The sequence below is a fragment of the Oryctolagus cuniculus genome, chromosome 6, assembly GCF_051225735.1.
Source record: "Oryctolagus cuniculus isolate XC-2025 breed Fujian yellow rabbit chromosome 6, ASM5122573v1, whole genome shotgun sequence".
In the NCBI taxonomy this organism is placed as follows: Eukaryota; Metazoa; Chordata; class Mammalia; order Lagomorpha; family Leporidae; genus Oryctolagus; species Oryctolagus cuniculus.
In genome coordinates this window covers 167,187,244-167,210,382 of record NC_142872.1, presented here as the reverse complement: position 1 = coordinate 167,210,382, position 23,139 = coordinate 167,187,244, and the positions used below count along the sequence as shown (strand labels likewise).

The following is a 23,139-nucleotide window of genomic DNA, read 5'->3' as shown; positions in this document are numbered from 1 at the left end:
GCCCTCAACCCAGCTCCACTCAGGGTCGGGGTCAGGGCCCCCGGGGAAGGAGACCCTCGCCCACCCTGCGCCCGCAGCCCCGCCTCCAGCTCACCTGCGGCTCCGTGCCCGGCCCGCTCCTGCGTCAGGCTGGTGAGGCAGTTCTCGGGGCCCCCGGCCACGCCATCTCTCAGGCAGACGTCCCCACGGGGGACCAGGGGTCCCGAGGCGGCGCCGCCGGCCTCCCCGCCCAGGCAGGCACAGGGGGTCTGCATGATCCCGCAGGGGTGCGAGCTGCGGCTGCCGGCCAGGCAGGCGTCCAGCCAGCGGCACAGCATCTGACAGGCGGCACGGCTGGGGTTCCGGTTGCCCACGACCAGGTACTCCACGGAGAAGTCGTCGCCGGGGCCCGGCGGCCCGTCGAGGGGCTGGGGCTCCATGTCCTGGGGCGGCTGCTGCCAGCGCATTTGTAGGAACTGCTTGCCGGCCTGCAGGAAGGCCAGCGGCGCCGAGGGGTCGCACAGCCTCAGCACCTCGTCGAAGCTCTCCACGCCCAGGTAGGTGCGCGTGGACTCCAGGAAGGAGTCAAACTGGTAGGTGCGGACACGGCCGGGGCCGCCGCAGGGCGCCGGGGCCTTGGCCACCTTCATGTACAGCGTGTAGCGCCTTGGGTCTGGGTTCCGCAGGGTCCAGGAGCAGCGCGATGCGTTGGCCGGGAACACGGCGGCCGCCGAGAAGTAGCCAAAGAACTTGCCCTGCACCAGGGTGGCGCACGGCTCAGGCCCTGGCCCCGCCTCGGCCACGCCGCCGGCCGCCCCGGCCCCGCGCCCCAGGAGCAGCGGCAGCAGCAGCAGCGGCAGCGGCAGCGGGAGGAGCGGGAGCAGCCGGACGGGCCCCGGGGCTGCGGCCTGGCCCCTCATCCTAGCTCACGGGGCCGCCGGGCTTCTGCGGGCTGGGCGGACAGGCGTGGGCCAGGCTCTGACATGCCAGGGTCCAGGGTCGAGGGCAGGGGGCCAGGCGAGGGCCGGACGGGGAGGGGGCGGGGCTTCAGGTGACGACGGAGAGGGCCGCCACAGTTCCTAACGTCCACGGTCCCGGGGCCAGCCGGTGGCCACCCGCGGCAGCTGGAAGAGAAAGAGCAGACGGGGTGGCTGAGCCCCTGGGGAGGGGCAGGAGGGCCGCTCGGCCGGCTGCCAGGGAGGCAGGAGGCCCTGGGAGGCAGACGGGCCCTGGCGCCCTCCCAGGCACCTGCTCCGTCCACCTGCCTACCCACCATCCCCCGGTGCGTCCACCTGCAGGGGCGGGGTCTGGCCAGGACCAGCACCCGTGCACGCTGTCGCAGCCAGGAAGGGTGGGCGGCACCCCCCGGGCCTCTCGGCCAGCCCATCTGGTCAGCAGCCCGGCGTGGCTCCTGCAGGCCCTGGGCCTGCCTGTCCACCGCCCTAGGCCTCCTGCCTGCTGAGTGTGGGCCAGGCTCTCCCTCCACTTCCTCCCTCCCCTCTTGAAGAGAATCCACAATACAGGGATGGGAGGAGAGGCAAGGGGGTTGGTCCCTCGGGCCGTCCCCCGCCCCAGCAGTGCCCTAACCTCGGCCACAGGCCTGAAGCGGGGATGGTGCAGACCCCCACAGTAGGAGCCACCCGCGACTGCTCCTTGGTCTGCCTCCTGCCTGCTCTGCTGGCCCGGCCTGGGCCCCCGCGGCCAGCCCCGAGGCCTCTCACCAGCAAGCCCCCTCCTCCCCCTCCTGCTGCACCCCTTCCTCCATGAGGACTCGCCCTCACCCACCGCTGCACTAGGAGGACAAGAGAGGGAGACTGCCCCCAGGGCACGGGCGCTGACCCCAGACGGAGGCTGAGGGGCCCGGGCTGTGTGACAGCTGCTCACCGTGGGGGGACATGGACGCTGTTGGGCAGGCACTCCGGGGCCCTGGCTAGGCTTCTGCCTCAGCTTCCCCACTGTGTCCAGCCCTCCGGCCAGGCTGCCCGTGCCACCCAGCAGCTGGGCCAGCCCCTCCCCGGGCACGCCCGGGCTCCCTCCCAGTGCAGGAGCTCTGCTGGCCACCACCCATGGAGAGTCACGGCTTCCTGCTGCTCACACCCAGCTGGCCGCCGGTCACGGCTCCGTGGCCCTGCCCAGTGTCCTGGTGTCCTGGCCCGGTAGGCAGAGCCCGGCCGCTGCCCGAGGCTGCCGGGGCTGTGGCTGCGGGGAGGCGTGGCCTCGGGCCTGCTGCCCCGCATGGCTGCGGAGCTCACTGCTCTCAGCAGGTGGGTAAGAGCTGGGCCTGCGGGCATGTGTGGCCAGAGGGGCCCAGGGATGACCGGAGCTGGGACGGGGTCCACTGGGGGCCTCTGATCACTCGGAGCAGGCGTGGCCTCGGTGGTGGCGAATGACTGAGCCCCCCGAGAAGGGAGTTTTCTTTAAAAAGGACAAAGCTTCCACAAACCCTGCCCTCCTGGGCCTCGGCCGCAGAGCTGCTGCCCTGCCTACCCCGCCGGGAGGCCCTGCCCCGCTGCCCCGGGGGCGGCCTTGGAGGTGGGCACTGCCCGCCCCCGGGTCCTGTGGCCACCTCGGCCCAAGGAGGCCCCCTCCAGCCTCACCTAACTTGTGCAGAGGCAGCTGGAAACCTCCCCCGAGCCCCAGCCTGAGAGCTGGCTTCAGGGGCCTGCCTTAGTCCCAGGCCGCACCGGCATGCGCCCCCGGGGGGACGGACTCTCCCCTGATGCCCCAGTCCCAGGACAGCATCAGCAGAGCTGACCCAGCCCAGTGCCAGCCCCGGCAAGGCCAGCTGGCCGCGCTCTGCCCCCTCCCCCTTCTCCTGGAGGTCTTGACTGGTCACCCCCGGTCCTCCACATTCCCCAGAGGCTCCACGCCCACCTCTAGGCCTCCTCCCACACCTGTCTCATGGGAGGGCTGGCTTGGGGGGCGTGGGTGCCCAGAGCAGGTGCGGGGCCAGCATGCTGCGGCTGGCACAGGTTCCTCTGGGGTCTCAGGCATCCCACCTGGAAGACGGCTGTAGCCTGCTCACATGGTGGTGCCCACGACACAGACTGCAAGGCTGGGGAGGGTCGCAGGGGTCCCTGCTACAGGCCCATTTTATTGATGGGCTCACAGAGGCCCAAGCAGGAGCCACACCCAGGCACCCAGGTCAAAGGTGAGCACAGCACAGCGCAGCCCCAGGACCCCCAGGACCCCCAGGGGTGGCTTCTCAGCCTGCCGGCTGCACACGTGTCTGTGTGTACTCGGTGTGCAGTCCAGTAAACATGTCTGTGTGTGCACGCAAGCTGCCAGCATGCACATATACATGCCCTGTGTGCACACGCATGTCTCTGTGTACATGTCTGTGCACACGAGTGTACATGCATGACCGCATACATGTGTGTGCACATGACTACATGCATATGTGTTCATGCATTTGCACAAGAGTACACGCATGTCTGTGTGTACATGTCTGTGCACACAAGTGTTTACATGCATGTCTGTATGTACATGTCTCTGCACACAACTGTGTGTGTGCATGTCTGAATATGTGTGCACATGAGTGTGTGCATGCATGTATATGTGTACTTGTGCCTTGTGCACATGTGTGTACATGCACATCTCTGCATACATGTGTCGGTGTGTACATGAGTGCGTGCATGCATGTGTGTGTACATGTGCCTGTGTGCACATGCGTGTGTATCTACATGCATGTCTGTGTGTGCACTGCACAAAGCCACAGGGCAGGAGCAGAGTGCAGGGCAGCTGGGCGGGAGCTGGCCCGGGAGAGGAGGGCTTGCCCGGGAGGGCTGTGCTGCTGGACTTGGTGGCTGGACCTCACCCAGAGGCTGGCTCGGAGCCGGGTGCAGGTGGCCCCTGGGCTGGGAGGCGCCTGGGGCTGGCAGAGCTGGACGAGCCGGACCAGGCGCCTCTCGGGCCCACGCGGGGCTGCCCAGCACGGCTCACCCCCAGCATGGCGCCCCCACATCAGTCAGGGACTCTGGCCGACTCGTCCACCACCCCCAGGCCTGGCGAACCCCTGAGCCCAAGGACAGGCTCTGAGCCGCTGGCGCCAGGTGCCGGGCCGTCATGGGTCACGCTAACTCCGTGGCGGTCATCCTCCCTCTCGCAGGGTGGCCGTCTCGGACCCCAAAGCCCAGGTTGCATCTCCGGTAATTGGTTTCCCGGATCCCGCCCTGGGTAACTGCAGCTCCTGCGACCTACTGTGCCCTCGCGGGCCCAAGGACAGCAGCCAATTAGTGGCACAGCCTGAGCAGGTCCCTGCCGCCCCGTCACCTTCTCTGGGGTCAAACTGCCCTTGCTGCCCGGAAGTCCTTCCTGGGGTCTGGCCCCCAGCCCTCCTGCTGCAGGGGAAGCGGCCGGCCCCGGTGGGACACAGCACCTCTATCCACACCGGGGAGCCTGTGGCGGGGGCAGGGCCCCAGGATGGAAATCGGGGTGAAGAGCTGAGCCCCTGCAGGCCAGGCACACATCTGAGGGCACTGGGGAACCTTTCATTCAGCCCCGCAGCCCTGGCCGCCCCGGGCACGTGTCCACACACACACACACAGAGGCCACATGCGCCAGTCCCCGCCATCAGCCTGCTCCCCGCCCCACGCTGCGCCCTGCTTCCTCCACGGCGTGGCAGGGGCTGGCCAGAGCCACTGGAGGGCTCCAGGGCTCCCCGCTCTCCAGCCCCAGGTGGACCCAGCCCCCTCCGCACCCCCAGCCAAGCCCACGGGGCAGCGCCGACCCCCGGCCCAGGCCTCCACGTCCCCTCCCCACCCACCCCAGGCCGCCAATGGCATCCCCAGACACCAGCCACAAAAGGGACTCTGTCCTGCCGGCCTCCGAACAGTGCCCGCCTGTGTGTCCGAGGGAATGCTGCACTGGGGGAGGGGCGGGGCCCCTGGGCACCGGCGCTGGCCCTCCCCGCGCGGGGTGGCCCAGCCGGGCCGCCCGGTCACCCGTGGCCTGCGGGGCTGGGGACAGCCACTCTGTGCGTCTCACCCCAGCCAGCCCGCGCCAGTGAGGCCCCGACTGGCAGACCTGGGTCGTCCTGCTCCACCCCGGCAGAGCCCTCCCCACAGGACGGGTGTCTCCTCCCCCTGTGGCCACTGGCCTGGGGACAGGGGCCGCCCAGGAGGAGAGAAGGGTGGCCCCTGGCTGGGGCTGTGCCGGGCTCTGTTGCGGGCCCACCCTGTGCCCCGCCCCAGCACACACACCCTCCGCCATTCCAGACTTGAGACCCGGGGGGAGCAGGGCTGCCCCAGGCCAGGGCCAGCTGAGCATCGGGACGCAAGGCTGTGGGCCCCCCTGCACCTGCCCGTGCCTGGGACCCTGCAGTCAGCCCAGACCACGGCCCCACGGCCCCTGCTGTGCAAGGCTGAGGTCAGACTGGGGACGGCCGTGTTGCCCGGGAGCTGTTCCCAGAGGCAGGCCTGCCACGGAGCTGCGAGGTCCTGGAGGCACACAGGGGACAGCAGTGGGCCATGGCACCGGGCCCGGACCGCGTGGCAGGCCCCCTGGCCCCCAACTGCCCCCTATAGGACTCACCAGGGGCCAGGGCCCAGGAACAAGCCCAGGACTGAGCCGGGCGGACTGACCGCCGAGAGGGGCTGGCGGGGGCGGGGGGGAGGTTCAGGATGTGACCACGGCTGTGGGGTGTGAGCTCATCATGTACACGTATGCACGCTGCGTGTGATGTGGCATGCGAGGAGCGAGTGTGTGAGGGCTGGTGGGCCTGGTGGACAGCAAGGGCTCTCTGCAGCTCTGGCCCTGGCACGCGTTCCTCGGGGGCAGGCTGCCCCCCACAGCACTCCCGGCCTCGGCGCACTGACCGCCCGCCCCGGCATGGACACACTCGCTGTTGGTGCCACGCTGGGTCAAGGTCACGGTGCCAACAGCACAGCGGGCCGGTGGGATGTGGACCCCTGCGGTTTCCGGGCCGGACGCTGGGAAGGGGTGGGGCACACACAGGGGGCAGGCAACTTGGTGTGGCTCCCATGCCAGGCAACCTCCCCTCGGTTTTGGCAAAATCCATGACGGGGGGCCCCGGCCACCTCCGCAGGGCCCTCTTGAGCCCCCCACTTCTTGGGGGCTTGGCCTCTGGCCCTCGCCCACTCCAGGGACCCCTGAGCCCTGGTCTCAGGGGAGGCCCAGCGCGGCTCCACCCTGCCCCGGGCCTGCTGCTCGGGCTGCCAGGAGCCGGAGCCCAGCGCTCTGGCCAACCCCTGCTGCTGCACACTCCTGCCCAGGAGACGCACCCAGAGCCGGCCGTACGTCCACCACAAGGGCCCTCGCTCTACCGGGCGGCAGTGGGGAGGGAGACTGGGGGCAGCCGGGTGGGGCTGGTGGTGACTGGAGCTAGGGCTGGGGGGGGCAGGGGCACAGTGGACACGGGGGTCCCCCAGAGCCGGGAGCAAGCAGCTTCCACGGCTCGGCCCCCAGCCCGAGGACGCGGCGGGCAAGGCAGGCGGCCCCTGGTGTGGGCCCAGGGCACCTCCGTGCCTGGGAACCACGTCCAGGACAAGCACGCGGGTGGTGGTGCCTGCAGAGGGCCTGGGCCCCCGGCTCCCCTGCAGGCTGGCCCTGGGGTGCCCACTTCACTTCTGCTACCTTCTCAACCAAAAAAACCCGCGTCACCTGAAGCCAGGGGGGCACAGGAGCCCCCGACACCTGCGTCCTCCGTCTCCACCGAGTCGGGAGGTGGCACCCAGCCCTGCGCCGCCTGTGGCCTCTCCCCATGTCCTTCCAGCCCTGGCGCGTGCAGTCCTGCATCTGGACACGCACGGCTGAGTGCACACCTGGACCACGCTGGGGCAGTGGCCGCATGGTCTCTGTGGTTTCCCGCCTGTGTGGGATCACCTGCTTGCCCTCTTCCTGTCCGTGTGCCCATGGGTGCGTGCATGTGTGTGTGTGCGTGTGGCCACTCGGTCACTGTCCTGAGCTGATGAATGCGCACCCGGGCCACTCCTGGTCCTCCAGGTTCTCGCTGCTCCGAGGGGCACCCACCGTCTCTTTGGCAGGCCCAACGGGCCGATCATCAACCTTGTTTAGAACTCCAGGACACCCAGCACGCAGGCCCAGGCCTCAGGGTCCCGGTGCCCTGCCCTCACGTCCCCCAGGTCCTGTCAACTTTCATACCTCTTCTTCCCCCCACCAGCCCCCCCTGGGGGGGGCCCTATTTAGCCATGGCTTCCTGCTGGCCGCTTCTGGGGGCAGCCATACCTCTGGGCTTCGGGCCCACAATGGGGCAAAGGTGGGACTTTGCCCACCTGGGCACGTGAGAAGCCTGCTCGCTGCCTGCCTCTCCCTTCCCACGCGTGCGGCCCCACAGCTCTGCCCCACTGGAGCCAGGAGGCTGGAGTCCGGGGCGGTGGGGCTCCGGTCACACACCCCCCCCCCCCGCAGGTCTGCCTCGGAGCCCACATGGGGTCTGCGCAAGGCAGCTGGAAACGTGCTCTGCCCGAATCGTGCCATCGGTAGCTCACACTCATGCCAGATCCGCGCCAGGCCATGCACACGCGTGGGCAAGTCTGCGCGACCGCACACGCATGCCCTAGGTAGGCCTGCGTACGGACACGCACGTGCATGCGTGCAACACACGCCCTCACACGCACAGACTGGCTCGCGCGCGCCAGAGCTCAATGCACGGGGGGGACCAGGGCCTTGGAGGAAGGGTCGGGGGTTCCGAGCACGCACGAGGGTGTCCGGGGGCCGGCCCAAGATGGGGCCGGAGCCGCGGGCCGGCGGCGGAAGAGACGGAAGGGGCGGGCAGGGCGGAGCGGGCGCGCCGCGGGCGCCCTCTCTCGGCCGTCCGGGGCGGCGCGTCCGGTCCTCCGCCCTCCGCTACCGCAGCCCCGCGCCGGCCGCCAGGGCCTGGAGCGCGAGGCTCCCCCGGGGCACGGGCTCCGGGCCCCCAAGACCCGTTCCGGAAGGCGGGGTTGGGCTGGGCCACGCGTCCGGGGCGAAGGCCCCGCAGGCGGCTGCCCGGCCCTGGCCGAGGCCCGGGCCCCATGGCCGCATGGCTGTGTCCGCAGGCGCGTGGCCACCTCTGGGTGGCAGACCCCGCACGCTGCGGACCCGGCAAGCCGGATGTGGGGAGAAACGCGCGGGGTCGCGACTGGGAGGGCCCCCGAGAGCTTCGCCCGCGTCCCCATTTCCCGGACAGGGCCGCCGAGGCCCGGGAGGGGCCGCAGCCTGGGGACCACGAACGGGTCTCGGCTGCGTCTGCGCTCCAGCCCGGGATCCGGAGGAGCCAGGCGAGATGCCGAACCCGTCGCCTTCTCTCCGCCCCCGCGCGGGACCGCGGCGGGGACAAGCGCCTTCGCCCGCATCGCAGGCGGCAAACTCCCGGCTCGCGCGCCCCGCGGAGCCGCGCGCCGCCCTTGCGCATGCCCTGGGCTCGGGGCTCCGGGGCTCCGGCGCGGGCCTCCCGCCCCCCGCCCCGGGTCGAGGCGCAACAAGTCTGCGATCCGCGCCAAGCAGCAGCGGGCTGGCCACCGGGAGGGTGCGGGGCTGGGCGCTCCGGGATCCCTGAACGCGCGCAGCCAACGCCTCCGGGGACCCGGCGCGGGCGGCGGGCGACCCACACCCATCCCGAGGCGCCGACTCCGCGCGGGCGGGGCGCGCCCAGGAGCCGCCGCCCCCTCTTCGCCAGCTTGACCTTGCCCGGGTCCTCAAAGCCAGACCCCGCGGCACCCGAGCGCCTGCACGCGGAGTTCCCGGCCGCCGGGGTCTGGGAGGGGGCGGCTTCCCGGCACAGCTCCCTGGCTGCCTCCTCGGCGGCGGGGGTCGACGAGGAACAGAAGCCTGAGGGTTCCCGCAGCTGCTTCCCAGACCGCAGCCAGGGCACAGCGCCTCCGAGCCGGAGAAGGGACCCCGGTCCCTTTCCTGCCCCCCCACCCCGCCTCCGCCTGCGCGGCCGCAGCTTCCCACCCCTCGCGCTGACTCTGGCTGGGAGGGGGCGTGGGGGGGCACTGAGGGTCTCTTTGGGTCCTAAGGGTGGGGCGGGAGAGCAGGCCTCCCAGCCCCCTCCCCAGCACGTAGGCCAAGCCGCTCCTGCAGCGCGGGGGTGCACGCCCCCTGCCCACCCACGCGCCTCCCTGCCTTTCCACTCCTTGGGAGTTGGCGAAGAAACGGGCGCCCCTGAGCCGGGCACCGGGCCGTGGAGGGGCGCCCGGAGAAAAGGGTGTGGAGGCAGCCGCGGGTTGGAGCTCCCGGGTCCCTGCTCCCGGGAAACTTCGAAGCTCAGGACATAAGTGGAACGGGTGAGGTGCCCGCTGCCCGGGGTCTGGGGTGCCAGCCGGGCGCTCCCTCCCGTGTGCCTTGGGGGGGGGGTGACCAAGGAGGTGGGACGGGGCTTCGAGCGGAAGCCTCCAACCTGCCCTCCAGGCCAGTGGGTTTCGCACAGGGACTCAGCCCCGCCGCCCCCTCCCGAAGCCCAGGCCAGGGCGCAGCGGGGACGGGGCCGGGGGGGGGGGGGGGGACGGGGAGAGGGCTCTTGGCTGGCCGGAGCTCAGCCTCCACCGAGGGGCGGGGGCCGCGCTCATTCCTCAAGGCAGCTCCGCGGCTCCGAGCCGGCGCGGCGGCAGTGAGGGCCGGCAGCCTCCGCTCCCTGCAGCCGCGGCCCGGGGGTGCCCGGCGCCCGTTGGAGGCCGGGCGCGCGCCGTGAGGGCGCGGGGCTGCCCAAAGTTCAGAGCGGCTTATCCGCGCGGCCCGCGGGGTGCAGGGGAAGACACGGAGGGACCGATCGAGGGCGTTGCGTGAGCGTATTAGAGGCCGGGGGCCAGGGTAGCCGCCTCAGGGGGTGCACGGCTGCCGGCTGCCAGGTGGAGACCGGGCTTCTCCTGTCCGCCTGGGGTTCCGAGCGTGGGGGAGGGGCGCCTCTCGGCTCCCACGGTGCCTGCGTGCGATCAGGAGGAGGGGGACACTCTCGGGGGCTCTCCCCAGCCTGCCCGGGGCTGTGGAGCGCCGTGGGGGCGCGCTTGGAGCTGCCGGCATCTGTGTGCGTTGGAGCCACAACAGAACCGCCTTCTCTGGCCTGCCCGCGGTCTGTGCACGGGATGGGAACCGGGAGCTTTCCCCAGCCCGGCCTGTCGGCCTGGCCGGGCTGTGCGTGTGTGACTGGGGGAGGTGAGGGGCACGCAGCAGCCCCCTCCCGGCCAGGGGCGCCCCCTCCTCAGCCCGCCCAATGCGGGCGCACCGGGACCCGCCGGATTCCGTCGCCACCGCGGAAGGTGGTGAGGGGCTGAGGGTGGGGGGCTCCAAACTCCGGGGCTCGGAGCACGGACCTCGGAGCTGCGAAGCCCCAGACCGCGAAGTTGGGAAGTCGGGGCGCCCGCCCCCGGCTCGGGCCTCCCCCCAAAGCAGCGCGGCACCCGGGCCCCGCGGGAGCCCTCCTTACCTTGCCCAGCTGCGGCCGACCCGCCGGCCAGTTGCGAATCCCCACGTCGCCGGGCGCCCGGCCGGAGCGGGGGGCGCCTGCTGCCGCCGCCGCCGCCGCCCCCGACGCGCTCCGGGCCTCGCCGGGACGCCCCTGGAGCGCCCCCGCCGGCGCGCGCAGGCCCCCTCCCCTCCCCCCGCCTGCCGGAGCCCCCCGGGCGCCGAGGGGGTCCGGATGCCCGCGCTGCGGGCGCTGCGGGGCGCGCGGGCCCGGGCCCGGCCAGGACGCGGCGCGGCCGCCTGTGCTCCGGGCTCGCCGGCTCCGCGCTCGCCGGCTCCGCGCTCGCTCCGCCGGGGCCGCCGCCAACGCCGCGCCCGCCGCCGCCTGCGCCGCCGCTCCCGCTCCGGCCGCCGCCGCCGCCGCCGCCGCGCTCCTCTCGCCTGCCCCGCTCCTCTCGCCTTTTTTCCCCTTCCTGAGGGGGGGGCGAGCCGAGCCGAGCCGGGGGCGGGGCGGCGCGGGGAGGAGGAGGAGGAGGAGGAGAAGGAGGAGGAGGAGGAGGAGGCCGAGGACGCGGAGAAGGAGCAGAGCCGCGAGCGCCGCGTCCCCCACCGGCTGCCGGCGCGCCCCAATCCCTTGCTCTCTGAAACCGGATCCCGACTCGGGAGCCGGGGACCGCATTACGGATTACATCAGGCTTCACGGAGCTTCCAGAGCGCACATCCGAGGGGGCGCGAGCGGGGGGCGGGGCGCGCGGCGGCGGCGCGCGCACCTCGGAAGCCCGGCCGCTGCCCCGCGCGCTCGCCGGCCGCGGGCTGGGGCTTGGGTCGCGGCCTCTGCCCGGAGCCCTGCTGGGTTTGGGGGGGTGGGGGTGCTGGGCGGCGGCGGATGGACTGGCCCACCGACGGGGGCGCGTGGGGCGCGGGGGCGGAGAGGGTGATGGTAGGACGGCCGGGCAGGTAGGGTTGGATGCAGGTGGCCGGCGGGGAGGTGGGCGAGGGGGCTGGGCGAGCGAAGCGTGGCGCAGGGTGCGGGTGCAGGTGGCTGGGTGGGCGGGAGGCGCGCCCACGGAGTGCCGGAGGGGTGGGGCGGCCAGTTTGATCTGCTCAGGTGGGGCTGGCTGTTTCCTCGGGGGTCTCCCGTCCTGCGGTTCGGAGGTCAGCACCAGGACAGCGCCCAGGGCCGAGTCAGAGCGGCTCTGGCAGGTGTTCCCGCCAGGCCTCCTCCACCGGGACACTGCAGTCCCCAGTGCCTCTTAGCTGCGTCCCCCGGGGCACCCCGTCTCTGTGCTGCGTGGCAACCCTGTGGCCAGGCACCCAAGGGGCCTGTCCTGGTCTCGGACAGCAACCCCGGGGAAGTCGGGATCCTCTGCCCGGAGACCGGAGCCCTTCCCGCAAGTGGTGGATTGTCCCGTGTGGCACAGCCTGTCCTGGCCGGCCACCGGTTCCCCAGCTGCCCCAGCTCAGCACCTAACCCGGCTCAGAGCCGCCCTCAGGGCCCCAGCACGGCCAGCACCAGGATGACTTCTCCATCACCGTCAGCACCCTCAGCCTGGGTGCCGCCCCCCGCCCTGCCCCCCCAATTCCCCATGTCCATTACCCTCGTCCCAGCGCACCTCTGGGGAGGAGGGAACTCAGCCGGCCAAGCATCCGGCACCTGGCGTGGCTCGCCAGACAGAGCTCTGCCCAAACCTGCGGACCCTGCACAGGCCAGCCTGTGGCCTGGACCCCAGGGGGTGTCGGGAGGGAGGGTCATGGACACCCAGACCATGCCGCTGTCAGTGAAGGGTGGGGGAAGCCCCCTTCCCAGCCCACCCTCTGGGCAGCACCATGTCTGGGGGAAGGGGCCCTTTTGGCCAAGGCTGGCACTGAACGGGAAGGAGAGGTGCCCGGGTCCCACATCTGGGCCTGCCCACTCCTGCCCAGTCCTGGCTCCGCTGCTCCTGCTTAGTCTCCTCCTGCACTAGCGGCGTGTGGCCACCAGGGGGCCTCTGATATTAGGCCAGGAGGCAGCAGCCACCCAGCTCCTTGGAGTGAGGGCTGGAGCAGCTTTTGTCCCCCATCCCTTCTGGCTGTCCATGGAGGAGAGCGGCCTCCACCCCGGACCCCTGCTTTGGGACCTGGCTGGGGTCCTCAGGACAAGGCCCTCCTGCTCCAGCTGGGCCATCCAGGGGAGGATGCCCCCCAAGCCCCTCAAGCCTGGGGCCTCGCAGGACAGCCGTGCCTTTTTCCTGGGAGCCCCGAGTCTCCCCGCTCCTCTTAGTGAACCCCCCTCACCCCAGTTGCTGACCCAGAATCCCAGATGGTCCCGCCTCCCAGAGGCAGGGGGCTGCCGGTTGCACCAGCCCGCCCCTGCCCGATTCCCTGCCGTCACTTGGCCATTTTAAAGGTCTCTTCCAGCTGGAACCCACTCCAGGATCCAAACCAGTTCACGTCCAACACGCTTCCCCTGCAGCTGCCCAGTCCCTGGCCCCCTCCGCCTGCCCCTCCCTTCAGAGGGGTTCCCCTGCGGGGCCGGCCGGCACCTGCAGGAGACCGGGGTGAGGCTGAGCTCGGTGGATCCTCGTGGTGGCTCCTCAGCTGACCCCGGCACCTGCCGCGTGCTGCCCGTGGCCCCGGCCCCGGCACAGGCTGAGCCCTGGCTCTGGTTGGCACTGAGCGTCCATCCTGGTGCACGCTGAGCGCTGGCCGAGGGTGGACCACAGGGCATCCTGGAGCAAAGGGGCTGGAGGGGTCCCGGGCCGCAGAGCCCTCTCAGCTCAGCTGTTCCCACCTGGGACTGTCCGTGCTCGGGGACGGCGGGTTTACGCGGTCACGTGGCTGGACCACGCACCATCGCCTGGCCCCTAGGCCCGTGGCCCCGCCCCACCAGGGGCTGCCAGGCAGGGAGGGACTGCGCCTCAGTGATGCCCCCTCAGGCTGTCTCGGGGTCGGGGTAGGAGGAAGACAGCTGCGGTGTGGCTGCCGTCACCAGGGTCCTCCCTGTCCACTGGGTGAGCGCTGCAGGCCTGGGGGAGGGGCAGGGGGCTGAGCACGGTGAGGAACCGGCTGTGGCCGTGACAGGTCTGCGTCAGCCGCCCAGGGGTGACCGTGGAGCCCGGCTGGGGCTGCACGTGTCACCGACGCCTTCCCCTCACCCGCGGCCCGGCCCCGGTGGGTGCAGCGGGAACCCCTGGGAGGCAGCCCGGGAAGGCGGTTCTGAGGGGTGGGGCTCGGCAGCTCCGCGTGTGAGAGCTGGGTGCCATCCGCGGGTCGGGCGGGCGGCCGAGGGAGTGCAGGTCAGGGAGTGGCCGGGCTGGGCCGGGCAGGCAGCACTGGGGCCCGGGGCCCTGCGCCACCAGTCCCTGCTGCCTGGGCGTGTGGAATGTTGGATCCCAAACCGGCAGCTCCATGGACACCCCGAGAACAGCCTGAGTCCTGGCCTTGCTCCACTGAGTGTTCTGATCCCTGCCCCACGTGTGCCCTGGCCACTGTCACAACCTGACCCTGATCCCCACTCGGGGCACTGAGCCCTGATCACTGGGCCTGGCCTGGGCACACACTGAGCCCTGATCACTGACTGGGCCTGCCCTGGGCACTGACTGAGCCTTGATCACTGGGCCTGGCCTGGGCACTCACTGACCCTGATCACTGGGCCTGGCCCTGGGCACTGACTGAGCCCTGATCACTGGGCCTGGCCTGGGCATTCACTGACCCTGATCACTGGGCCTGGCCTGGGCACTCACTGACCCTGATCACTGGGCCTGGCCTGGGCACTCACTGACCCTGATCACTGGGCCTGGCCTGGGCACTCACTGACCCTGATCACTGGGCCTGGCCTGGGCACTCACTGACCCTGATCACTGGGCCTGGCCCTGGCCACTGACTGAGCCTTGATCACTGGGCCCTGGGCACTCACTGACCCCTGATCACTGGGCCTGGCCCTGGGCACTCACTGAGCCCTGATCACTGGGCCTGGCCTGGGCACTCACTGACCCTGATCACTGGGCCTGGCCTGGGCACGCACTGAGCCCTGATCACTGGGCCTGGCCCTGGCCACTGACTGAGCCTTGATCACTGGGCCCTGGGCACTCACTGAGCCCTGATCACTGGGCCTGGCCTGGGCACTCACTGACCCTGATCACTGGGCCTGGCCTGGGCACTCACTGACCCTGATCACTGGGCCTGGCCTGGGCACTCACTGACCCTGATCACTGGGCCTGGCCCTGGGCACGCACTGACCCATAGCCATAGACTGAACCCTGACCTCCTTCGCATCCTGGTCACACCCCAGGCTGGTGTCCACCACAGCCATGGGACCTGGCACACCAGTGCTCCTGGGCCCTGTCACTGCTCCCGCGGTAGCCATCATGTAGGCCTTGGGGCCGTGCGGCAGCCGCCCCATCTTCTCTCCGGGACCCCGCCCAGGCTCAGCAACCCCAGGAATGCGAATGCCAACCAGTGCCGGAGCCCTCAGCAGCGGGAGAGCAAGCTTTTAAAAGCCATGCAGTGGAAATCAGTAGGGACAATCAGCCGCTTCAGGGGGCTGACGGGGCTGCGGCTGGTGGCGGGCGCCCTGGCTCGCACCGTACACGGCACACGGCAGGCGCCACGTGGCGTGGATGCTGTGCCACCGCCCTCAGCTCAGGCCAGGGTGAGGTTCTAGGGCCGGGCATCCTGAGTGCCACTGTTGGGCATGGGCGCTGGGCCTGGGCCAGACCGCCACCCGCCCTCTGCCCTGCGTTCCCAGCTGGCCTGGTGGTGGTCCGTCCCCGCCTGCCCCATTGAGGTCCCGCGTCCCCATGGGGGCCCCTCCGTGCGCTCACTGTCCTGACACTGTGTGCGGACGGCACCACCACGGGTCTCACAGACAGAGCAACAGAGGCTGTGCTGGGGAGGGGGCTTGCCGAGGGGTTACTCTTTGACTGTCTCCCACCTCCCCCAGGGGCGGCAGCTCTGCAAGACGACCCCATCCCAGAGGGAGCTGGGGCTGGGGCGGCGCCACCGTGGAGAAGCCCGGATTTGAGCCCGAGTCCCCGGGACCCTGACCTCACCCCCTCCCCGCCCCCTGCCTGTGGCAGCATCACTGCCCTCCCCTCCATCGGGGAGGGGCTCCCCTCAAACACCGACGCTCTCAGCAGGAAACGCAGAGGGAGGCGGCTTCCAGGGGCTCAGCCCGCAGTGCCACCCCGGGTGCCCCCGCCCACGCGCCCCTCTCCTCACCGGCTGCCTGCCTCCAGCCGTCACATCCGGAGCGGGAGAGAAGTCGGCAGGTGAGAGGATCCTCGGCTGGCTCATCTCAAGTCTCCCGGGGGCCTGGGAGGGGCGTGTGGGAGGAAGGTGCCCCCAGTGCTCACACGTGGAGGACCCCTTGGGGAATCGCGTGAGGTTGACATGGGCTCCTCCAGGAGCAGCGCGGCCCCCGATGCTGTGTCTTCCCAAGGGCGGGCAGATGGACCCTCGGGGACGGCCCCTAGCCCCGGAGCTGCTGGCACTGGCGCCCCGGACTTCCGTCCCCAGAACTGCTGCTTCGTTCCCACGGTCCCAGAAACCGGCCCACAGAGAGGTCTCCCGGGGGTCTCCGTGTGCTGTGGGAAAGGGGGCAGCAGGTGCGTCTCTGGCTTAGACCCAGGTGATTCATGGCTGGGGTGGGCCCCCCGCTGGAACCACGCCAGCCCGGGGCCAGCTGGGAACCCCGGTGGAAGCTCCCACAGGCCAGGAGGCTGGGGACTCGGAGCCCTGGCTCAGGGAACAAGGAGGAATTCGAGGGAAGAGGAGTCAGGAGCCTGGGCAGCTGGCGATGGGGCAGGCGGGGTCTCCCTGGAGTGACTGCCCGGCGGGGCTGTCCCTCCTTCCCCCCAGCCCAGGCGGCCTGGGGACCTGCAGGACCAGTGATGTGGGTGGGAGTGGCCTGCCCGTCCTAGGGATGCTGTGCAGCCCTGAGCCTCCGCGTGCAAATCTGACTCCATTAACAAAGCAGAAGCTGCCCTGCCAAAGACGCCGTCAGAGGACCAAGAGGCGGACAAGGGGCCAGCGCCGTGGAGCAGTGGGCAGAGCCTCTGCCTGCGGTGCCAGCTTCCTGTATGGGCGCTGGTTCGTGTCCCAGCTGTTTCTCTTCTGATCCAGCGCTCTGCTATGGCCTGGGAAAGCAGTGGAGGATGGCCCAGGTCCTTGGGCCCCTGCGCCCATGTGGGAGACCGGGAAGAAGCTCCTGGCTCCTGGCTTTGGATCGGCACAGCTCCGGCTGTTGCGGCCAATTGAGGAGTGAACCAGCGGATGGAAGACCTCTCTCTCTCTCTCTCTCTCCTGCTCACTGTCTGTAACTCTACTTCTCAAACAAACAAACAAATAAACAAATCTTTAAAAGATGCCAGGCCGGCGCCGCGGCTCACTAGGCTAATCCTCCACCTAGCGGCGCCGGCACACCGGGTTCTAGTCCCGGTCGGGGCACCGGATTCTGTCCCGGTTGCCCCTCTTCCAGGCCAGCCCTCTGCTGTGGCCAGGGAGTGCAGTGGAGGATGGCCCAGGTGCTTGGGCCCTGCACCCCATGGGAGACCAGGAAAAAGCACCTGGCTCCTGGCTCCTGCCATCGGATCAGCGCGGTGCGCCGGCCGCATCGCGCTGGCCGCGGCGGCCATTGGAGGGTGAACCAACGGCAAAAGGAAGACCTTTCTCTCTGTCTCTCTCTCTCACTGTCCACTCTGCCTGTCAAAAAAAAAATAAATAAAAAAAAAATAAAAAAATAAAAAAAAGAAAAAAAAGATGCCAGCGAAGTACACAGCTGATGAAGGACTTGTCTCCAGAGCGCCAAGGAAGCCTTAGGAGGCTACAGGAAGAAAGCGGCAGCCGGGTCGGGTCCTGCGTGCAGCCGGCACTGCTCCCGGGGGAGTGGACAGGGGCGGGTCGGGTCCTGCGTGCAGCCGGCACCGCTCCCGGGGGAGTGGACAGGGGCGGGTCGGGTCCTGCGTGCGGCCGGCACCGCTCCCGGGGGAGTGGACAGGGGCGGGTCGGGTCCTGCGTGCGGCCGGCACCGCTCCCGGGGGAGTGGACAGGGGCCGGGTCGGGTCCTGCGTGCGGCCGGCACCGCTCCCGGGGGAGTGGACAGGGGCGGGTCGGGTCCTGCGTGCGGCCGGCACCGCTCCCGGGGGAGTGGACAGGGGCGGGTCGGGTCCTGCGTGCGGCCGGCACCGCTCCCGGGGGAGTGGACAGGGGCGGGTCGGGTCCTGCGTGCGGCCGGCACCGCTCCCGGGGGAGTGGACAGGGGCGGGTCGGGTCCTGCGTGCGGCCGGCACCGCTCCCGGGGGAGTGGACAGGGGCGGGTCGGGTCCTGCGTGCGGCCGGCACCGCTCCCGGGGGAGTGGACAGGGGCGGGTCGGGTCCTGCGTGCGGCCGGCACCGCTCCCGGGGGAGTGGACAGGGGCCGGTCGGATCCTGCGTGTGGCTGGCACCGCTCCCGGGGGAGTGGACATTAGAGGGGCAGCGGACACCACCACATCTGGGCTGCCAAAGTCCAGAGCCCTGGCATCACCCCGTGCTGGTGGGGTTGTGGGGCCTCTCACAGAACCTGCCCCCTCACAGAGCCCGCCCCCTCACAGAGCTCACACCCTCACAGAACCCGCCCCTCTCACAGACCCCATCCCCTCTCATAGACCCCACCCCCCTCATAGACCCCACCCCTCTCACAGAACCCACCCCTCTCACAGAACCCACCCCTCTCATAGACCCCACCCCCCTCATAGACCCCACCCCCTCTCACAGAACCCACCCCCTCACAGAACCCGCCCCTCTCACAGAACCCACCCCCTCACAGAACCCGCCCCCTCACAGAACCCACCCTCTCACAGAACCCACCCCCTCTCATAAACCCCACCCCTCTCATAGACCCCACTCCTCTCATAGACTCCACCCCCTCTCATAGACCCTACCCCCTCTGATAGACTCCACCCCCCCTCATAGACCTCACCCCCTCTCACAGAACCCACTCCTCTCATAGACCCCACCCCCCTCATAGACCCCACCCCCTCACAGAACCGGCTCCGCCCACGTGCTCCTTGCTGTGTGTCCGCACTTGCCGAAAACGTGCTCCACACGTGGCCCGTGCCGGCGTGGGCGGCTTCATCCGGGATTGCCGGAGCCTTGGAGGGAAGCAGGACAGGAGCAGGCGCGTGACCGGCACCAGGGTCTCACAACGCAGTGGTGTCCTGGGCGAAGCGGAAGCCGCCACGCAGCCGTGAGCACGCACGGGGGAGCCTGTTTCCAGGGGCAGCGCCCCGGTGTCTGAGCCCAGCCCAGGACGCCTAGGACGGGACCTGTGGGGGCCAGGGCAGGGGGTGGAGGGGCATGGGGCCCAGACGCTGTGCCAGGCAGTGCTGCAGCGGCCTGCACGTCCTCCCACCCCAATCAGAACCCTCGCCATGCGGACGCCCAGGGCAGTGGCCTCCGGTGGTGATCCCGTGTCTTTGCGGGGTGGGAGAAGCCGTGTTTCTGTAAGCCTAAAACTGCCCCCAAAATTAAGTTTGCTTTTTAGAAAGGCCACACGGTGAGGAGCCAGGCCACACAGGACCCGGCTGAGACTTCCAAGGCCACGCGACAGGGCTTCTCCTGGGGTCACCATGGCCGTCAGCCCCAGCAAGACCTCAAGGACAAATGGCCCCAGAGTCCACTTGGTTTTCCCAAGCTGAGGGCAGAGACGCGTCTGGACTGGAAGCTTCTCACCCGTGCAGAGCGTGCACGCACCCGTGTGAGTGCACACGATAGCATGTGTGTGCCTGGCCTCGTCTGCCCCAGGACCTGCAGCAGCCTGAAGCCGGGCCCCCAGCTCCACCACCTCCCTCCCCTCACTGCCCGCCTGCCCACGCCCAGCACAGCCGGGTCAGAAGGAGGCCGTGGGCCCTGCAGGCTGCCCTGCCCCGCCAGCCCCTCCCCGCGTGGATTAAATGTTTCTTCAAGGAAGGAGATGGACGTGGGGTTTGATGTGGCTTCCATCTCGGGCGACCTTGGGGGAGGGGCGAGGGTAGGGATTTCCAGGGCCTGGGGTCATTCCCGGCCACCTGCCCAGGGCCATCACCAGAGGCTGGGCTGAGCTCAGGCGTCCTGGACTCTCGCTCGTGACCCCCCCAAGCCCTGCCCCACCCTCTCGGCCACTCTCCCATCTCTACAGCCCACCTGGGGCGGGGCAGGGAGCCTGGGGTGTGGCCTTGGCCAGTCTCCCTGAGGGGCTGGGGGGAAGCTGTCCACAGCCTCAGGATGGCGTGGCCTCCTCCGCTCCCGGGATCTGCTGGAGGACCCTTGCGACTGTGTCCCTCCCAGCGCCAGAGCCTCCCGTGGCTCCCGTGTCCTCCCTGTGTGACCCCAGTCCCTCCTGCTTGCCGGGCCTGTCCCCACCCCCTGGACTCCCCGTGGGCCCTTGCTCATCCTGCCCCAGCTCTGTGCCTGCTCACCGTCTCCCTGTGTCCTTTGTCCTCTTGGGTGTCCTGGTCCACATCACCCTTGGGAGGGGGTCTCCCTTCCCCTGGTGTGTGTGTGTGTGTGGGGTGAGTCCCTGCCTCAGTTTCCCCACAGTGCTCCTCATGTTGACACACAGTGGGCTGGGACCATGAGGTGGGGTGTGCCCAGCTCCTGTCTTCCCCTGAAGCCAGGTTTCCCAGGGGCAGAGACAGTGCAGGTAGCTGGGAGTGCCGGCGGGAGGGAGGAGGGAGGGGGAGTGGCGGGAGCCCTGGCCCCTGGAAGGGGGGTGTTGGCCCTGGAGTTTTCAGTCGAGACTCCCTCCCGGGCCTTTTCCTTCCTCCTCTGACAGCCCCCCCCCCCCCGCCCCATGTCTGAGCCAGCCGGAGGCAGGGTGGACAGCCCCAGGCCAGCTGGGCCTCCCAGGGCAGCCCAGGGATCTGCGTGTTCATTTGCATATTGTCTGCATTCCAGCAGGGGTCTGTTCCTGGGCCCACCCCCTCCCAAGACCTGGCCACTGTGTGCTCGCTGGGAGACACGGGCGGGGGGATGGCTGGGCACAGACTTCTGGCGCCATGACACAAGCACTCGCTCAGCACGTTCAGTGTTCCGGATTATTTTACTCTCAAAACAGCACGGCAAAGCAGAGGGGCCAAGGAGCGCGGTTCCACTGCATGGTGGGGAAACTGAGGCTGAGGCAGGCGAGGACCTGGAGCCCTCGCCTTCTTCTACCCACCCTCTTCACCCACCACGGAGGATGGTGCTGGCAGCCATGGCATTGATGATGGTGGTGGTGGTGGTGTTGATGATGCTGATGGTGGTGGTGGTGGTGGTGATGGTGGTGGTGGTGGTGATGGTGTTGATGTGATGGTGGTGGTGGTGGTGGTGGTGATGGTGGTGGTGGTGATGTGATGGTGATGGTGGTGATGGTGATGGTGGTGGTGATGGTGGTGGTGGTGATGTGATGGTGATGGTGGTGATGGTGGTGGTGGTGGTGTTGATGATGCTGATGGTGGTGGTGGTGGTGATGTGATGGTGGTGGTGGTGGTGGTGGTGGTGATGTGATGGTGGTGGTGGTGGTGGTGGTGATGTGATGGTGGTGGTGGTGGTGGTGGTGGTGATGTGATGGTGGTGGTGGTGGTGGTGGTGATGTGGTGGTGGTGGTGGTAGTAATGATGGTGCTTTGGGGGATGGCAATGATGGTGATTTTGTGGTGCTGGAGAGAGTGAGCCGGCCTCCTTTGAATGACTGAGGGAGCCAAGAACTGTAATCTGTGTGGCTCCTTTCTGGATGTTTCCAGAGCCGATAGCTGGCTTCTCTGATGCCTGTGTCCATCTCCTTGTGGTCAGTCTGCCGAGTCCTCCACAGCCCGGGGTGCAGGGTCCTCCCTCCTCTGTACTCTTCCCACGCAGCCCGTGTCCCAGGCAGTCTGTCCCGTGTCCCAGCCGGCTGGGGTGGCAGTGCCAGGGCACCCTTGCCTCTGCGACTCCCAGCCCCTAACTCAGGCTCTTGGTGACGCAGCCACTCTTTGAGGAGCGGACGCGTGATGCGGAGATGGAGCAGACATGGGGGAGCTCCTGTACCCCAGGACCTCCGTCGCTGTGCAGCCCCCCGCAGAACTGCATCTTGGGATCAGCCACCTCCTCCTGCCCCTCCTGCCCTCAACACAGCTGGCAGGAAGCTGAGCTCAGCTCTGTGAGCCTCGGGACCTCTGCTTGAGCCAGGCTCACCCTGGGTAACACCCACAGCGTCTCAGCCCCAGGTGTGCAAGTGCACATGTGCAGAATCACACGCGCCACACACGGGCACACACAAGCACACACACCTCACACATGCACACACACTCACACACACCTCAGCATGCGCACACACTTCACATGTGCACACACAAGCACACACACCTCACATGGGCACACACGCACCTCAGCATGCGCACACACAAGCACACACACCTCACATGGGCACACACACCCCTCAGCATGCACACACACTTCACATGTGCACACACAAGCACACACACCTCACATGTGCACACACACTCACACACTCAGCATGTGCACACACTTCACATGTGCACACACAAGCACACACACCTCACATGGGCATGCACACACCTCAGCATGCGCACACCTCATGCATATACACACATCTCAGCGTGCACACACATCTCACACGTGCACACACACTCACACACACCTCAGCATGCGCACACACAAGCACACACACCTCACATGTGCACACACACCCCTCAGCATGCACACACACTTCACATGTGCACACACAAGCACACACACCTCACATGGGCACACACACACCTCAGCATGCGCACACCTCATGCATATACACACATCTCAGCGTGCACACACATCTCACACGTGCACACACAAGCACACACATGTCAGTGTGCGCACACTCAGTGCACACACACAAACATGTCAGTGTGCACACACTGGCATACAGTCCCACAGGGCAGGCAGGGTGCAGCCAGCCTGGAGGATTTTTCTCATGACCCTGGGATCCTGTCCACGCGTCTGTGCCCGACGTGGCCTCGAGTGTCCACAGTGCCTGGACAGGGTCCCCTGGGGTCCACACTGCAGCTTACCCAGGCAGGGAGGCAGAGCCGCAGCACGGTCCCTGCTGATGTCCAGCGTGGCTCCTCTGGGGGCCGTGTGCCCCCACAGGACAGGGGAGACCTGCCTTCCCTCACGGCTCCCCTCTGGAGAGATGCAGGTTCAGGGCGGGCCCCTGTCCCTGCCCCCTGCCCCCTCCCCTGCAGGTGGCCTGCTCCCCGCCCCGCCCGCCACTGCGCTGAGTTCCCGAGTGCATTTTTCTTTCCAAGTAGACACGAGGTTTCCACGGTCTGCAAAGCAAGCAGCACCGTAGCGGCAGCCCAGCCCGGCCACCCCGCGGCCCTGGCCGCCCGCAGCCGGGTTTGCTCCCGTCTTCCGGTGTTCGAGGCGGGGAAGGTCGCGGGCACCCGCAGGCTGCCTTCCTCCCGCTCCCAGCGAGGGGCCTCGGGGTCTCGGCCCTTTCTCTGTGTCTCCCTGACACCCAGCAGCAGCGCCCGGGCTGCTCTCCCGCCCACACCTGCCCTCTGGCTGCACCCGGCGGGGGGCGTGGCCTGGCAATGCTCTCACTCTCCCCCAGCCCTGGGCGCCATTGCTGGCATGTGGGTTTCCCCTGCTGCCCCGGAGCAGGCTGGCTGGGGGCTGCCAGGGGTGGGGGTGAGGCAGGCTTCTCTGGGTGCGGGGATCACGCCTTGTGGCTTCCCAGGCACTGCCAAGGCGCTGCTCCGTGGGCTGTCCTGCCTGGGGTGAGCCCCAGCCACGGCTCGGTCCCCGAGGACAGGAGGGGCCTCCCCCTGCCGCTCTCAGTGTG

At 69.2% G+C, this 23,139-nt stretch overlaps 2 protein-coding genes across 7 annotated transcripts in view; one reads left to right on the top strand and one right to left on the bottom strand.

Annotated features, from left to right (window-relative positions):
* Positions 1 to 10,505, bottom strand: part of ADGRB1 (adhesion G protein-coupled receptor B1) — a 67,378-nt gene extending 56,873 nt beyond the window's left edge. For all 6 annotated transcript variants that reach the window (XR_016236044.1, XM_070075883.2, XM_070075884.2 and 3 more), the window contains exons 1-2: positions 10,364 to 10,505; positions 95 to 1,103 (exon numbers count right to left, since the gene is read on the bottom strand). Coding sequence is in view for 5 of the 6 variants with exons in the window: in XM_070075883.2 (XP_069931984.2) it covers positions 95 to 899 (805 nt within the window). In the remaining variant the exon portion in view is untranslated. The remainder of the gene's footprint in view (positions 1 to 94; positions 1,104 to 10,363) is intronic.
* Positions 7,974 to 11,302, top strand: LOC149126361 (uncharacterized). The gene is given in 5 exon segments (XM_089336225.1): positions 7,974 to 8,841; positions 10,098 to 10,318; positions 10,321 to 10,612; positions 10,615 to 10,679; positions 10,682 to 11,302. Coding segments are annotated over 5 exon segments (2,067 nt in total).
* Positions 11,303 to 23,139: the final 11,837 nt, after the last annotated feature.